The 17,106-nt window shown below is 41.4% G+C and overlaps 1 protein-coding gene and 1 pseudogene across 2 annotated transcripts; both read right to left on the bottom strand.

The window, feature by feature from the left end:
* Positions 1–1,683: 1,683 nt before the first annotated feature.
* On the bottom strand, positions 1,684–3,863 carry LOC114545678 (UDP-glucuronosyltransferase 2B15 pseudogene; annotated as a pseudogene).
* A 3,768-nt stretch (positions 3,864–7,631) lies between these two features.
* LOC114545563 (UDP-glucuronosyltransferase 2B31-like) lies at positions 7,632–16,446 on the bottom strand. 2 transcript variants are annotated; one of them, XM_028563928.1, is made up of 4 exons: positions 16,382–16,446; positions 15,898–15,957; positions 15,743–15,807; positions 7,632–9,281 (listed from the first exon to the last, which is right to left on the bottom strand). In XM_028563928.1, the coding sequence occupies exon 4, from the start codon at positions 9,276–9,278 to the stop codon at positions 7,686–7,688; it is 1,593 nt and encodes a 530-aa protein (XP_028419729.1). In that variant the 5' UTR covers positions 9,279–9,281; positions 15,743–15,807; positions 15,898–15,957; positions 16,382–16,446; the 3' UTR covers positions 7,632–7,685. The 2 variants fall into 2 exon arrangements, with proteins under 2 accessions (XP_028419729.1, XP_028419727.1); XM_028563926.1 differs by lacking the exons at positions 15,898–15,957; positions 16,382–16,446 and adding an exon at positions 13,009–13,149 and having other exon boundaries at positions 15,743–15,784.
* Between the last annotated feature and the right edge of the window lie 660 nt (positions 16,447–17,106).

Here is a 17,106-nt window from a genome sequence, read left to right as displayed (position 1 = left end):
CAGTCTGTGCTGTATTTAAGAACAAAGGTCAATGGTAAAAGCATACAACAGTAAGGTAGAGTGCATATTAATGGACTGCAATTTGAGTTGTCAAACATTTTGCATTTGTCATTTCAATGTATTTGTTCAAAGTACGTATTACAGCTATGGTAGCCTTTACGCCAAAAGGAATACTTGGAATTGATGGTGGTGGTAAATATTCATGAAAAAGGACAAGTTTGTGAATGGGCAACACAGATTTTGATAAATCTGTGTTGCCCATTGACAACTAAACACATTACACACTGGACCTTTAAGGCTCTTCATGAGCTGGCTCCACATTCGATTTCCAGAGGTGTCAAGTAACGATGTACAAATACTTCGTTACCTTACTTAAGTAGAAATTTTGGATATCTATACTTTACTGGAGTAATTATTTTACAGCATACTTTTAACTTCTCCTCCTTACATTTTCACGCAATTATCTGTACTATATTCTCCTTACATTTTAAAAATAGCCTTGTTACTCCTATTACAGTTTTGCTTGTTTTCCTTCCGGCTTGTCATTGTTCAAAAAAACCCACACAAAAAAAAAAATCTATCCAGATAAATCGCGCCGTCTGGATAGAGTGAATTTGATTGTGGTTGGTTGAGAAGTATAAACATATACCATTCCGACATCCTATTGGTTTGCACGCGATCCATCGCACCTGCACAGACCGGGCGCTAATACGGCACCGGTGCCTTAATGACCGTTATCTACCGGACCGAATAGCAACGTGGATATCGGTGCCTTATTACGTGTCACTTAAATGACTGCGCTTCTCTGTGATGCTCCGAAAATGGACGTTAGAGGCAACTGAAACATTGCTGCATGGGACGCTAGTTAACGCTACACTTGGCAGCAGGTAACGTTAGCCTACGGTTAGCTAGCAGCTGGAGTAAACACGGTTAAAATGCTGACAACTAAACGGTGTAAAAGTGTGTTTGTATTTCACTGTAGAGGATTGGAACACCAGACTGTAGCTGCCATTGTCTGAAAAACACAGAAGAGGTGTGTCACCTTTTTCAGCCCTTCTGAGTTTGCACATATGATTTTAATATAACATAGTCATTGTTATCGGGTGATGACTCAGAAATGATGTTGGGAGACTTCAAAGATGATGACCAGTCTGATGAATTCAAATCAAATGCAGCTTTATTCAAACAGTGAACAAACTCTCATGACAATAAGACAACCGTGAGCATACAGACGTGTCTGCCCAAGGGTGACCAAAATGTACATCAAAATGGATCCCTTGGATCCCAGAGGCTAAATTGTCATCAGATTGATGGGTTCCGAGATTGATTCAAAAGTTTAGAATTTGATGCAGAAATTAGGGGTTGGAATCACCAGAAGCCACAAGATAAGATATTATGGGTTAAGGGTTAGAAGTTAAATTCTCATGTTCAATTTACATAATAAAAGATTGATTTATATAATAAAATATCAGTACTTGGCGTCCGTGTATCCAATACATTGCCATGGAAAATATCAAGATACTATGCTGTATCGATCCCCCCCGCCCCCAACATCTAGCAGAAATGTTTCTAAAAAAGAGTCAGTTGCTGTCAAAATCCACTTATTTGTGGATGTGTGAATGTTTATCTCCCCAGCAAACACTGGGCAGTGTCGTGACAATTTTGTTGTTATACCTTGGCAAAAGAGGAACCAGAAAAAAATCTTATTATTGTTACACTTTATTAATGCTTCGAGAATGGTACAGACAGGAAGGGTTAGTTTGAAATGTGCACCCCAAAAACAAGCTTTTCACTTCATTTGTACCTTGGAGTGGTACCTCAAGTTTCCTTATTTGTTCACACTCCTTTTGGCCAAGACAGATAAGAAACATCTTATCTGTGTTGACCTTTCTGTTAGTTACTAACTAACCAACTAACCCTCAGTTAGGTCTCTCAAAGGTGATGGTCCACAAGATAAAACCACTTCTCTCAGGAGCTCCTTAGAGGACATTATGTTATATGACAAACCTTTCTTGGTCATGCACATCCCGAAACCCTTAAATTTGTTATACTCTCATAAACATTCAGCCTAAGGTTCAGTAGAGTAAAGGATACATGGAAAAGGTTTATGATCAACAAAGAAAAAATACATGATTACACATACAGTGCAGTTTAGGACATCTGTAATAAAGATTACGTATAATAAATATGTCCAAACATGACAATGTTTTTAATTGCGCAGTATAATTTCCCTTGGAGCAGGCATTAAGTATAAGTTATGTTCGAATTAGTTACTCAGCTTTGCTCTTTCTCCGAGAACTTCGGCAGCAGAGAACCTTACAGGCTAAGACTGAAGCCCAGACAAAGGCTCCAATGAGGGCCATAATTAAAACAGCCACATCCAGGCAGAAGTAGGAGTACCAAGGCAGACTAAAACCTGCTGATTGCAAATGGGCCGCTCCTTTGTTCCGGATGATGTACTCAATCCAAAAGATGGCGGTGTCCATAGGAGACATTGGCTGATCGTGGTGTAACTGTGAGAGACGCTGTATGTTGTTACGGTATGAGGGAGTCTCCAGGATGTCCTTTACAGCCTCCAGGAAGTCTTCTTTGGTGAGTGAGTTGGCCTCCATTACCCGAGCTGCCCCACGTACCTTTAGCCGAAGTAGGTTGTCAAACTGGTCAAAGAGGAGTGGCAGGCCCAGAACGGGAACGCCATGGTAAATGGCCTCATACATGCCGTTGGTGCCTCCGTGGGCTACAAAGGCACGGGTCTTGGGGTGTCCCAGGAGATCTTTCTGAGGGAGCCATTTAACCAGAAGGGTGTTGTTCCCCAAGGATGAAGGCTTTTCACCCACAAACTTCCACACCACCTTTTGAGGTAGCTGAGCAAAAGCAGCAGCAATGGCCTCTGTAGTCTGACGAGGCAGGGCTGACACCAGAGACCCCAAAGACATGACCACAACCCCATGCTCGCCAGAGCTCTGCATGAAGGCCTCCAGCTCAACAGGAAGAGGACCAGCTTTTTTGCACTGGAACCCCCCTATGTAGACCACGTTGGGCATGGTGGGCCGAGGGAACTCAAAGACAAAATCCGTCCTCACCAGCCAGATATCAGCTGCAAGCTCCAAAGACAGCAAGTCAGTTCCAGGAGGGAAATACCGCTGGAACACATCTGAGTAGGCAGGGTTAATGAAAAAGTGCTGCTCAACCAAACTATAGATAGAATGTAACATATTCTTGGTTCTTTCCAGAAAATCCATCTGATCGTAAAGTTCACTTCCTGACACGGGAACATAGGAGACTGGAGAGGGAGCTATGGTCAAATGGCCCTCTCCACTATTAATCCAGCGCACATTGAAAACCATTGGCAACTTGAGGTAACTACCCAAAACAACACCTATAGGCAGAGCAGGATCCGTTAATATTAAGTCAAACTTAGAGTCTTGCATTTTTTTCATAAAAACAGGGTCATCTAACATTGTAGCAACTGATCTGGCCATGACCTCATGGCCCTTTGCCAACATGTATGTGAGTAAGTACTGTTGATAGAAGGTGCGTATAAACGTCGGCAACCTGCGGCGTTCCATAACATCTAGTAGCATTTTATTGTAAAAGTTAATGTCCACCGCCTCATCCTCCAGCATGGTCACATTAATAGAAGTAAAAATGGAAGAGTTACTAGGGATGTACCAACTCTTCTCAGAGCGTAGCACGGTCATAATGTGGCCTCTGGAGTGCAGCTCTCGGAGGATCACCTCCATATTGATCCAGTGGCTGCCATCAACGGGCACTACTAGGATCCTGCTGCCACTGCAACAAGTGGGCCCGAGCAACAGGAAGCAGAGCCCTGTCAGGAATATAGGGATCATCATGCTGGACATTCCCTGGGAGAAACAACATGGAGAAACAATTAGAGTTGTAAAACCCAGTTACTTTAAGGTATAGCTCATATGTATGTCATTTGTTAGATTGTTCAATTAAAAGTTAGTCAAATGCCTCACCTGGTCTTGTATCAAAATCCAGACATATGGTTTGATCTCCAGATCCTAAGTGAGCCAAGATCTGTTTCAGTGTAATTTTTACACACAGAGGCCCGTTTCTACCAGGTCAAAGTCCAGTATGTGGGTTACATGGCTACTCCCAACAGTAGCCATGTAACCCCCCCCCCTCCTCTCCTCCTCAATAGCTACAGACACAGAAATGGCACATACTAAGGAAAGCTCATTGTGGGACTGCCTATAGTGTCTGTAATTCTGCCCCAAGGCTGAATTTCGGGAAAGAGACTTCAGATACAGTATTAGGGGACCACTAAGGCCTATATAAAAGAGACTTCAGATACAGTATTAGGGGACCACTAAGGTCTATATAAAAGAGACTTCAGATACAGTATTAGGGGACCACTAAGGTCTATATAAAAGAGACTTCAGATACAGTATTAGGGGACCACTAAGGTCTATATAAAAGAGACTTCAGATACAGTATTAGGGGACCACTAAGGCCTATATAAAAGAGACTTCAGATACAGTATTAGGGGACCACTAAGGCCTATATAAAAGAGACTTCAGATACAGTATTAAGGGACCACTAAGGTCTATATAAAAGAGACTTCAGATACAGTATTAAGGGACCACTAAGGTCTATATAAAAGAGACTTCAGATACAGTATTAAGGGACCACTAAGGTCTATATAAAAGCACCCAAAGAGCACCATGTCATGGGACCTTTTAAAGGGGTGATAGAATGCAAAACCGATTTTATCTTGTCATAGTTGAATAGTTTAGTGGGTAACTAGGACATACATTGAACCTCTAAATCCCACTGACATCTCTTTTCTCTGCAAATCTCACAATTTGAAACTGCCTCTGAAAACGGGCAAATCTCAACAAGCCGCCTAGTTGACGTCAACTCGGCAGCTCCTCCTCATTTTGCTCTAGTCTCTCTCTTTGTCACGCCCCAACATTTACATAGGCTACACAACTGACCTGAGATCAGCTAGTCTTCTGACTCTAGGTTGGGCAGATTTCAGAAATTGTATACATTGTTCATCTGCTATTTTACCATTAAATTCACTTCTGAGACTTTTTTATGCGAGAAATCAACTATGTAGAGGTCAAATATGGGCCGTTTTACGAAAATGTATGTCTAATTGCAAATTTTGGCTGACTGTGTGTCGGAGTTCAGCGGCCGGTGCTGCCTGTGTAGCTGCCTCGCCGCCTGGCCTGCCTTCCTTCACAGACCTCGGCCTGCTGTGAGCTCGATTGAGCTCCGACATGGCTGGCAGCCCACGGCACTCCATACCCGCGCAAAGTCACCGTTTTGTCGGTTAATGGACTAACAAACGCTGCCTGGACAGAGCTCCAGGGCCTGCAGCTCCCCTCTTCCTGCTAAATGGCCCGTGTGTGTGGGTGAGAGTGCGGTCAGCGAGCTAGTTACGCCAGCAATCTCTTACCACAGGTTCCAGTTAATCTTATAATGTGTGTAATTATTATGTGTTGAGTTATTTAAACAAACGACCGGTGAAATAAACGACTCTTGTCCGCGAGTCTCATTGATAGAGCCTGCGGCTGGATAGAGCTAGCTCTATCAATGAGAGCTGGCTAGCTTCTTCTTAGAATTCCTCTGAAATTTACAAAAAATTATAAAATTGAAATCGGACACCATTGTTAGCTTTAAAAGACTTTTAGGTAGATATTGTATAAGTGGCATGACGAAATTCAAACTGTAAATATATTATAGTTATACCGGCAGCGGGCCGCGGAGCCCCGGTAGTGCAGTAGCTAATCCACAAAGGGTGACTTTGCCCTGGGTATGCAACCCAGCAGGCTGCCGCTTTCTCGTCAGACTGTGTGGAGCTCCTAAAGTCCGACACGTCTTACCAAATTTGCAATTAGCCATCAATTTTCGTAAAACGGCCCATATTTGAGCTTTATATAGTTGATTTCTGGCATAAAAAAGTCTCAGAAGTGAATATGGTAATGAAACATTGCAGTGTCTGGAATATGAGATTCTGTCGCTTCTCTAATGTGTGTGTATGGGGGATTCGCTCAACCAATCAGCGCGCGTCTCTAATGTGTGTGTATGGGGGATTCGCTCAACCAATCAGCGCACGTCTCTTAATGTGTCTGTATGGGGATTCGCTCAACCAATCAGCGCGCAGCTCATCTAAATATTCATGACCATACCATATTTGGAAGAAAAGCTCTTGTTACAAATAGGGCCAAAACACAGGGATGCATAAGGGCCAATAAAATATCAACCAGGCCATTTTCAGCCCAACCAATGTTATATACCCTATTAGGAGACCATAAGGAACAGTTTGAAATACCCTATATAATCGTTCTATCACCCCTTTAAGCCAAAAGGAATACTTGGACTTGATGGTGGTGGTAAATATTCATGAAAAAGGACAAGTTTGTGAACAGGCAACACAGATTTTGATAATGAACAACTAAACACATTACACACTGGACCTTTACGGCTCTTCATGAGCTGGATCCACATTTGATTTCAGACATTTTAATCCCTTATGAACCTTCGCGTACTTTGAGGTCTTCTGTCTCTTCTGGAGTCCAGGCTGAAAACTAAACAGGGGAAGAGCTTTTGCAGTCAGAGCCTGAGGCTCTGGAATGACAAGGAAATGAGTCTAAGTTAGTGTCTTTTTTTTAAAATCGCTTCTAAAAATGTACTTTATTAGAGAGCATATCCTGATTTTATCTGAGCTGCCTGTTTATTTCATAGTTTTTTTTTCTTGTTTATTTATTTTTATTTTGCCCTTCATGTATTTTAGGCGTTTATTTTATTTTATTATATTTGTGTTTTAAATGTGTTCTGAAAGGTGCTCTAACCCTAACCCTAAGTGTATTATTATTACTGCTGCAGAAGATAGAGCATCATCACCATGACACTAGTTCATAAAAATATGTGACTATAGTATGGTGATGAGAAGAGGAAGTTTTGGCCCAGACATCCACTGGCTACACCGTAACCCCCTAAATATTGGCTGTTGCACCCAGAGGCTAAATTGTCATCAGATCGATGGGTTCTGAGATTGATTCAAAAGTTTAGAATTAGATGCAGAAATTTGGGGTAAGAATCACCAGAGGCCACACGATACGATATTATGGGTTAAGGGTTAGAAGTTAAATTCTCATGTTCAATTTACATAATAAAATATTGATTTATATAATAAAAGATCAGTACTTGGCGTCCGTGTACCTCCCCCCCCCCCCCACGTTTCCAAACTTTTCACATCATTTGTACCTTGGAGTGGTACCTCTAGTTTCCTTATTTGTTCACACTCCCTTTGGCCAAGACTGGTTCTTATCTGTGTTGACCTTTCTGTTGGTTACTAACTAACCAAGGAACACTCAGTTAGGTTCTCTCAAAAGATCATCGTCCACAAGAAAAAAAAACTTCCCTTAGGGGCCCCTTAGAGGACACTATGTTATATGACAAACCGTTCTTGGACATGCATGTCTCTCAAAAACAATCAGGCTAAGGTTCAGTAGAGTAAAGGATACATGGAAAAGATTTATGATTAACAAAGAAAAAATACTACCTGATTATACATGCAGTGCAGTTTAGCACATCTGTAATAAATATTACATATAATAAACATATGTCCAAACATGACAATGTTTTTAATTGTGCAGTATAATTTCCCTTACAGCAGGCATTAAGTATAAGTAATAAGTTTGAATTAGTTACTCAGCTTTGCTCTTTCTCCGAGAACTTCGGCAGCAGAGAACCTTACAGGCTAAGACTGAAGCCCAGACAAAGGCTCCAATGAGGGCCATAATTAAAACAGCCACATCCAGGCAGAAGTAGGAGTACCAAGGCAGACTAAAACCTGCTGATTGCAAATGGGCCGCTCCTTTGTTCCGGATAACGTACTCAATCCAAAAGATGGCGGTGGCCATAGGAGACATTGGCTGATCATGGTGTAACTGTGAGAGACGCTGTATGTTGTTACGGTATGAGGGAGTCTCCAGGATTTCCTTTACAGCCTCCAGGAAGTCTTCTTGGGTGAGTGAGTTGGCCTCCATTACCCGAGCTGCCCCACGTACCTTTAGCCGAAGTAGGTTGTCAAACTGGTCAAAGAGGAGTGGCAGGCCCAGAACGGGAACGCCATGGTAAATGGCCTCATACAAGCCGTTGGTGCCTCCGTGGGCTACAAAGGCACGGGTCTTGGGGTGTCCCAGGAGGTCTTTCTGAGGGAGCCATTTAACCAGAAGGGTGTTGTTCCCCAAGGATGAAGGCTTTTCACCCACAAACCTCCACAACACCTTTTGAGGTAGCTGAGCAAAAGCAGCAGCAATGGCCTCTGTAGTCTGACGAGGCAGGGCTGACACCAGAGACCCCAAAGACATGACCACAACCCCATGCTCTCCAGAGCTCTGCATGAAGGCCTCCAGCTCAACAGGAAGAGGATCAGCCTTTTTGCACTGGAACCCCCCTATGTAGACCACGTTGGGCATGGTGGGCCGAGGGAACTCAAAGACAAAATCCGTCCTCACCAGCCAGATATCAGCTGCAAGCTGCAAAGACAGCAAGTCAGTTCCAGGAGGGAAATACCGCTGGAACACATCTGAGTAGGCAGGGTTAATGAAAACGTGCTGTGCAACCAAACTATAGATAAAATGTAACATATTCTTGGTTCTTTCCAGAAAATCCATCTGATCGGTAAGTTCACTTCCTGATACGGGAACATAGGAGACTGGAGAGGGAGCTATGGTCAAATGGCCCTCTCCACTATTAATCCAGCGCACATTGAAAACCATTGGCAGCTTGAGGTAACTACCCAAAACAACACCTATAGGCAGAGCAGGATCCGTTAATATTAAGTCAAACATAGAGTCTTGCATTTCTTTCATAAAAACAGGGTCGTCTAACATTGTAGCAACTGATCTGGCCATGACCTCATGGCCCTTTGCCAACATGGATGTGATTAAGTACTGCTGATAGAAGGTCCGTATAAACGTCGGCAACCTGCGGCATTCCATAACATCTAGTAGTATTTTATTGTATAAGTTGATGTCCGCCGCCTTATCCTCCAGCATGGTCACATCAATTGAAGTAAAAATGGAAGAGTTACTAGGGATGTACCAGCTCTTGTCAGCGCGTAGCACAGTCATGATGTGGCCTCTGGAGTGCAGCTCTCGGAGGATCACCTCCATATTGATCCAGTGGCTGCCATCAAAGGGCACTACTAGGATCCTGCTGCCACTGCAACAAGTGGGCCCGAGCAACAGGAAGCAGAGCCCTGTCAGGAATATAGGGATCATCATGCTGGACATTCCCTGGGAGAAACAACATGGAGAAACAATTAGAGTGAGCCAAGATCTGTGTTTCCATACAGCGTAACTTTTACACACAGAGGCCCGTTTCTACCACGTCAAAGTCCAGTATGTGGGTTAAATACCTACTCCCAACGGTCTGTGCTGTATTTAAAGGTGCTCTAAGTGATGTGACGTTTTTTTTAGGCTACAACATTTTTCGTCACATACAGCAAACATCTCCTCACTATCCGCTAGCTGCCTGTCCCCTGAACACACTGTAAAAAAACGCGGTCTCTGTAGGCAGCCCAGGCTCCAGAAACGGCAACAAAAACAAACTGTACCAACCTGCACCACCAAAAATAACAAACAGTGTTCCAGCCAATAACCGACAAGAAGGAGCTGGTTGAGCCATCACTGCAGCAGCGTTAGCACGTAGGCTACTTCCACAATGCATATTCATGACTCAACCAGCTCCTTCTTGTCGGTTTTTACAGTGTGTTCAGGGGACAGGCTTCTAGCAGATAGGGAGGAGATGTTTGCTGTATGTGACAAAAAATGTTGTAGCCTAAAAAACGCGTCACATCACTTAGAGCACCTTTAAGAGTAAAGGTCAATGGTAAAAGCATACAAAAGTAAGGTAGAGTGCATATTAATGGACTGAAATTTGAGTTATCAAACATTTAGAATTTGTCATTTGAATGTATTTGTCTTCACCATACCACTCTATATATATATATATATATATATATATATATATATATATATATATATATATATATATATATATATATATATATGTATATATATATATATATATATATATATATATATATATATATATATATATATATATATATATATATATATATATATATATATATATATATATATATATATATATATATATATATATATATATATTTGTTTTGCCATTTGTGTTGTCAATTCGGTCAATCAAACTGAATAAATCCCGCCCGCACATGAACACAAAACTGCTTTGCTTGCTCCATCGTGTTGTAAATAAGACATCTGCTGAAAATGTGATTGTATTCATTAGCATGATTGCCGTACTGTTCAGTTCACAAACATCCAAAACGGCAAAGGAAGAAGAGCGGATCAGACGCAAGCTTTTATTTTGAAAAGTCAAAGCTAGGGGACTGCACCAGCCGGGAGGGCATGAGACGGGAGCGTAGACTTTATATTAATAATATATTATGTTATTAATAATAATAATAATATGAATTTAATATACAGTCTATGGACGGGAGGGCATGAGACGGCTACATTTTTACTATGCAGCCATACCCGACTCTAATTTATTCGCAGCACGTTTGTGTATTTGGTTGTGTTGTGTGTATTTGCAGCGCGTTTGCTGAATGCTGCACGTGTTGTCAAATTAATGAAGATGTTTTCTTAATTTGGTTGTGTTTTTGTCTATTTGCATGTGTTTTCCTCAGTTGCAGGGCGTTTGCCCCTGTCGGCCACCGTAGTTAGAGGGCCGCAAAGCGAATGCAGAAGTGCCGTTACGAGTTGATGAGCCACTGGAACGATTTTGGAAACATTTTAAGGTACAAAAGAATTTTTGGTGTTGCTTTAAGAAAAGTAAAGAATAGGACACAATAACAAGCATGTGACTCTTTCTTGAAGTATAGCAGTAACCTCTGAGAGGTTTTTAATTGATCACATCATTAATAGCAGCTGTGGTCCCAACAGCCATATATATATATATATATATATATATATATATATATATATATATATATATATATATATATATATTTGTTTTGCCAAAGTAGTATATTGTATCCTCAATGCAAAGTTACTCAAAAAGAGCTCCAAATTGCAGCTCATTTCACATCTTTGGATGACACTTTACGTTTCTTGTAGATTCCTCTTTGAGAACTCAGACAAGTTCAATGCACAGACTTGACAATCGGATTGGCGAGGGAACGTTAAGGAGAACTTGGGTAAATGCCAAAATGGGACACAGCCAGAGTGTGTGAGACAGGAGTGGCAGGGAACGAGGTAAGGAGGAAGCAGCAGAAGGTCACACAGCAGAGGGAGAAAAAAAAGTGCGCATTGGTGATTACAATAACAGCACTGGTCAGTATTCAACAGTCATATCAGTTAGCTGCAGCCTTCCCCTCCTCTCCTCTGCCTCTGTAGAGTTATATAAACCTGAGCCAGGGAACAACAGTCAGGTCAAGATAACCGCAAACCCCACAGAGTTTACGACAATAATTACATTCAAGAATCCTCGAAAGAGCAATCTTAAAGCAACACCAAAGCACTTTTCCTCTTCGGTCCCCCTACAGGTTGGAAGCGGAATTGTGTCCATTATGTCTCATTCGAACTACAAATCTGCTAGCCTGGTCCTACCGGACTCTCGTACATTTTTATTTGTACAGAGAGTCTGGCCACTCTCCATTGACAAGTGTTAACTTCCTTGAAGGCGGGTACTCTGTTGAAGTTTAAAACTATTGGACCTGCCATAACCAATCGCTAACGTTTGCGCATGTGCAACAAGAGGGGAGACCGACAAGGCTTATATTTAGCATTAGCATCACTAGCGTTAGCCTTAGCCTACCTCTCCACTAATGGAGCGAGCTGGAAAATCAAACTTTTCCCGAACCCCGTGAGGAGGAGGGCCACAACATCATGGCCACCAAGACAACTCGGCAAAGATTGCTCTTGCTCAGGCTTTAACTTCTGGATATTTTCGGCAGCGTTGCCACAACGGACCGAAGGGCTTCGGTCGCATCTTTCTCCGCCGCCATTACGGAACTACAACCCTAGCGCACGGCCTCAACGTCATCGTTCTCAGCCACTCCCTCTGTTCGCTGATTGGACCGGCAAAAATTTGGCTGGAGAAAACCCAAGACTATTCCCCCGAACCCAGACGTAGTACTGAAGGGAAATTAAAATTGAGCGGAAGTAAGTAGGAGGGCGGAGCCAGGCTACAGATCCGCTACCCGATCTCGCAAACTTGCATAGTGCGGTTATAGCCAATAGATACGGTGGCCGACAGGGGAAAACGCCCTGCACCTTAAGAAAACACATGCAAATAGACAAAACACAAGCAAATTAAGAAAACAACTTCATTAATTTGACAACACATTCAGCAGCCTTCAGCAAACGCGCTGCAAATACACACAACACAACCAAATACACAAACGCGCTGCGAATAAGAAACGATGCAAAAAGAAAAGCACACAAACCCGCATCAGAGAGAGAGAGAGAGCCGGGACACGTTCAATCTCAGAACAGTGTGCAAAGGTGAGAATCAGCAGAGACGTGTCTGTAAACTCGTGGTAATAAAACATTTAAAACTGCATCAGCGTATAACGTTGACGTTTGTTTAAGCCATATTACATGAGAGGGTTTAATTTCGAAGTGTAGGCCTCCTCAAGTGTAATATTGTGATTAGACAACAACATAAGTGATCAATCTGTATTCATATTGTGGAGCAATTCGGTCTTGAAATACAGAAAACAGACAGGATTTATAGTCCCTCCCTGTTTAGCAAACCAGCCGATTTACCATGGGATTTATCAAACTGAATAAATCCCGCCCGCACATGAACACAAAACGGCTTTGCTTGCTCCATCGTGTTGTAAATAAGACATCTGCTGAAAAGGTGATTGTATTCATTAGCATGATTGCCGTACTGTTCAGTTCACAAACATCATCTCATCTCTTATATGCTGTGTCTCTATGATCCTATCCTGTCCTATTCATGGTAGCCTACTCGTGGATATTGCGCCGTCATCACGTGTTGTAGAAGGGGGGCCGTGCATAGGGGCCCGGTGTTGGCTCGTAATGCCACTGCGGCCGGGGCAGGTGCCTGCTGGCTGTCGCCTCACTTCAAGGAGCTTCTCAACTCTGAAAACTTTGAAGCAAATTGTTAATTCTGCATCAATTTTCGCAAGACTGCCTTTATTCGAAAGCTAAACAGTTCATGTCTTGCCTAAAACGTTGTCAGAAGTGAATTTAGTGATGAATAAGATGCCGAAAACTGTTAAAATTGTCCCGTTGTTGATCTGTCTGTACAGGAAACCCGACCCTTGTTGACCTAGGTCCCTATGCTGAAAACGGAACAGCGATAAGACCCTTCCCTGAAGTAGGAGCTGAAAGAGATACAGGAACTGCGGCCAGAGGAACTTAAAAATCTCCAAATTGGTCCAGTCGGAACACGAGAAAAAAAAGGTTCTGGGAATTTTATGTTCTAGGAACTGCAAAAATCCCTCCGGTCGGAAAGCGGCTATTGTTAAAGTAAAGCTTTGTTTACTTCAGTTAAAAAAATCCTTTTGAGTTTGATAAACAGGAGCCCAGTTGTATTTAGAACAGCATAAACAAATAGCCAGTTAAACTGTATAGGAAGTCAGTTTAGGGACCCATCATTTATTTTTACATTTTGATTAAGAGCAAAAAAATTGTCCCACCTTAGAACAGGACATAAGTGCTATTTCTGAAACTTCCTGCATGTCCTCCCAGCAAGCGGTAGAATATTTCATTTGAAAAAATATCAGGGTAACATAAAATCCAATTAATTATATAGCTTTGACGCTGATTCAACACATTCCAAAGACTGATTTTATGCAGGTAAAGTGACATGTATTGCAAAAATTGCATCATGTATTTACACAGGCATGTACTGTACATTATATGCCGTCTAAAACAATTTAAACCTCCTGTTCTTTTCCATCATCAAGACAGAAGTCGACTCAAATATGCATCCATATAAGAATTCTAGGCTAGTTAGGTCTGATTTTCCAGATTTGTACTGTACATTTGGGCCCAGATGTATTTGCACCCTTATGGAAATGGAAATGGGTGGAGTGCATGATTGGTTAAACACCATGTGACGGTTGGTCCACAGCATATCCAGCAGGGGGAAACAGAAACACGCTCCAAACTCCGAGGCCATGTTGCAGTCAAAGCAAAGGAAGCCCCAGTAGGCGACCTGGAACAATGTGTTTGCAATGCCAACAGGTCTTATCTGAGTCAGGCAGTAACAGTAACAGTACAGGTCCTTTGTCGTGGGAAGGTTCAAAATAGGTTAGATTAGAACATTTTAAATAATGGGCGTAAATCTGATCTAAAAGTGTGTGTGTGTGGGGGACAATAAACATAAAATTTCTGAAGAGCAATTTTTGAAAGGGGACACAAATAATACAGCCACAATTATACTTGTTATTGGTGTAGCATGGAGACTGTACCATTATCCTTCTTTTCAGTGTTTCTCTTGATTCAATAAAAAAGCTGACTAAATTGACCAAAATATTCTTCTTTAAAACCATGTATTTATATTTAAGTTGTTTACAATCAAGCCACAAAAATACCTTAAAACATAGGCCTAATGGACTTATTTTGAAAAAAGAGTCCCCATATAAAAGAAATGCAATGCTTTTGTACACTTGTTAAATTAGCTGATCGTAATGTAAATTAGTGAGCCACTGGTAAAGCTCATCTGCTCGCAAAATGACGAACCCCACTATGGCCACGCCAAGACCCGTCCTACGAAGCAGCTCGATTGGTTGGGGTTAGGCATTTCACCAAGAGTGGTTAAGGTTAGGATAGCCGATTGGCCAGGGGATAGGACCTGTACAAATGGGGATACATTACATTCTCATGGACGCCTAGCCAATAAATGCTATTGAAGGGCGGGTCTTGGGGTGGCCATAGACCATGGTAAAGTTGGTTTTATATTGGACATTGGATATTCGACACATTCAAAAAATCTATTATGCGGCTTGCCATTTTGACCTATTCATGTCAAAATACTTCTGATGAACTCAGCTAACTCCCCTACACATAACACAAAGCTTCTTTTTTTCAAAAAACCCATCCTTTAATTTTTGAAAATATTTTTTAATATAAAGAAATGCTATAAATCTATTATGCGGCCTGACCTTTTGACCTATTAATGTCAAAATACCTCTGATGAACTCCGCTAACCCCCCTACACATTGCACAAAGCTTCTTTTTTTCAAAAAAACCCATCCTTTAATTTTTTTAATATTTTTTATGTAAACAAATGCTATAAATCTATTATGCGGCTAGATTTATAGCATTTTTTTTACATAAATAAATATTAAAAAAATTAAAGGATGTATTTTTTGAAAAAAGAAGCTTTGTGTTATGTGTAGGGGAGTTAGCGGAGTTCACCAAAAGTGGTTTGACATGAATAGGTCAAAAGGTCAAGCCACATAATAGATGTATAGCATGTTTTTTACATTAAAAAATATTAAAAAAATTAAAGGATGTTTTTTAAAAAAAAAAGAAGCCTTGTGTTATGTGTAGGGGAATTAGCTGAGTTCATCAGAAGTATTTTGACATGAATAGGTCAAAATTGCAAGCCGCATGTCCAATATAAAACCAACTTTACCACGGTTGGCCATAGTGGGGTATGTAATGTCGCCATCTGCTCACCCTGACAGCCACACACCTCCAAAAATATGACCTAGGCTCAACACACTTACCTGAGACTCTACACCTGACTGTCCCTGGTCTCCCTGTCCCTCACTTCTTTCTGTCTCCTTATTACCTGTGACATAGTGACGTTAGTATTTCCATAAGCACCCATTCTTATAAAGATGTTACCAAATTGTCTTAATAGGAGGCATATTGTACTTACTTGGCGTTTTGCTGTACTGAAAAAGGATCTTATGTTTTTGTATTTTTCTGCCGTTTTAATCTGGGCAACAACAACAACACAAATCTTTAACGTCAGATGTCTAAATATGAGTTATAGTTTCATAGGTTCACCACGCGAATATTATTTATAAAATGATCTTGCGTCCTGCACATAAATATTAAGTTTCGTCTGGGACAGAGGATAAATTTAACTGATCAGCCACTTAACTTCATATTGAGCTAAACACATCTGTAGATCTTCAATATTAACCCTAACATCAGTTCACACACATAACGTTAGGCTTATCGCCATGGTAACGTTAGTTGTAGTGGGTGCATTTCTATCCAACATAGGTAACGTTACATTATAGGCTATTACACTAACATAGCGAACTTTTTTGTCATGACTAATTAATTAATTACTCAGCAAAAATGTCATCTGATGTGTTTAATGTGAATAAAACAGCCTTCAACCGCCTACTTACTACATTCCTGTCACTACCCGTTGTGACTGTGACCGTTAGTCTAGCGCAGTCAGCAGGCAGTGGACCAAACCACTGTGAGGCAAGGGAGGGGGGGACTCAAAATGTTTCTTTTTTTGGGGGGTTGTGTTGTTTTACTACTTACACAGATAGGGGGACAACCATTAGATGGCGGGGCTCCTGACCCCCTCCCCCCCCGACCCACCTGGGATCTACACCAGTTTTAAATTGAGACTTTACATGTACATATAAAACAGGGGTGGCCAACCAGTTTAGCATAAAGAGCCACAAAAAAACACGCACCATAGCAAAAAGCCACACAACACATGCACGTCCACATTACAACAGCAACAGTGACTTCCAGATCTAATGACATTCATAATACATTTTTTTTTTCTTTCTTAGATTGACTCAGTGTGAAACCTGACAGTCTTTGTTATTCACAATCCTTTTTAGGTCTGGTTGTACTCAGTTGTGGCCACTCTAAGCGACTCTTTCACTCACTTGTCACTAGAGGGGTTTTCACACAATCTGATTCAGCAGTAAAAGGGTTAATCAGGAAGCTGTTTTTCCTCAGGTTGCAGAATCTGTCCATAAAAACACTCCGCTGCATTATTTTTTATTTTAAAATAATTGGCAAATGTATTGGCGGATGCATTCAAATGCTTTTTTTTTTAATTATCTGAAATGTTTCAAAAAGTAAAAAAAAAAAAAAAAATCCACCAATA

This window comes from Perca flavescens, chromosome 19 (genome assembly GCF_004354835.1).
Source record: "Perca flavescens isolate YP-PL-M2 chromosome 19, PFLA_1.0, whole genome shotgun sequence".
In the NCBI taxonomy this organism is placed as follows: Eukaryota; Metazoa; Chordata; class Actinopteri; order Perciformes; family Percidae; genus Perca; species Perca flavescens.
This window is presented reverse-complemented; position numbering and strand designations above follow the sequence as displayed.

Bases quoted from the DNA above. Each gene is read 5' to 3' on its own strand.
- LOC114545563 (XM_028563926.1), bottom strand. From the start codon at position 13,029: ATGACGGCGCAATATCCACGA. The intron at 9,282-13,008 runs GTAGGCTACCAT...TGTTTCTCCCAG, and splicing joins TGACGGCGCAATATCCACGA to GGAATGTCCAGCATGATGAT.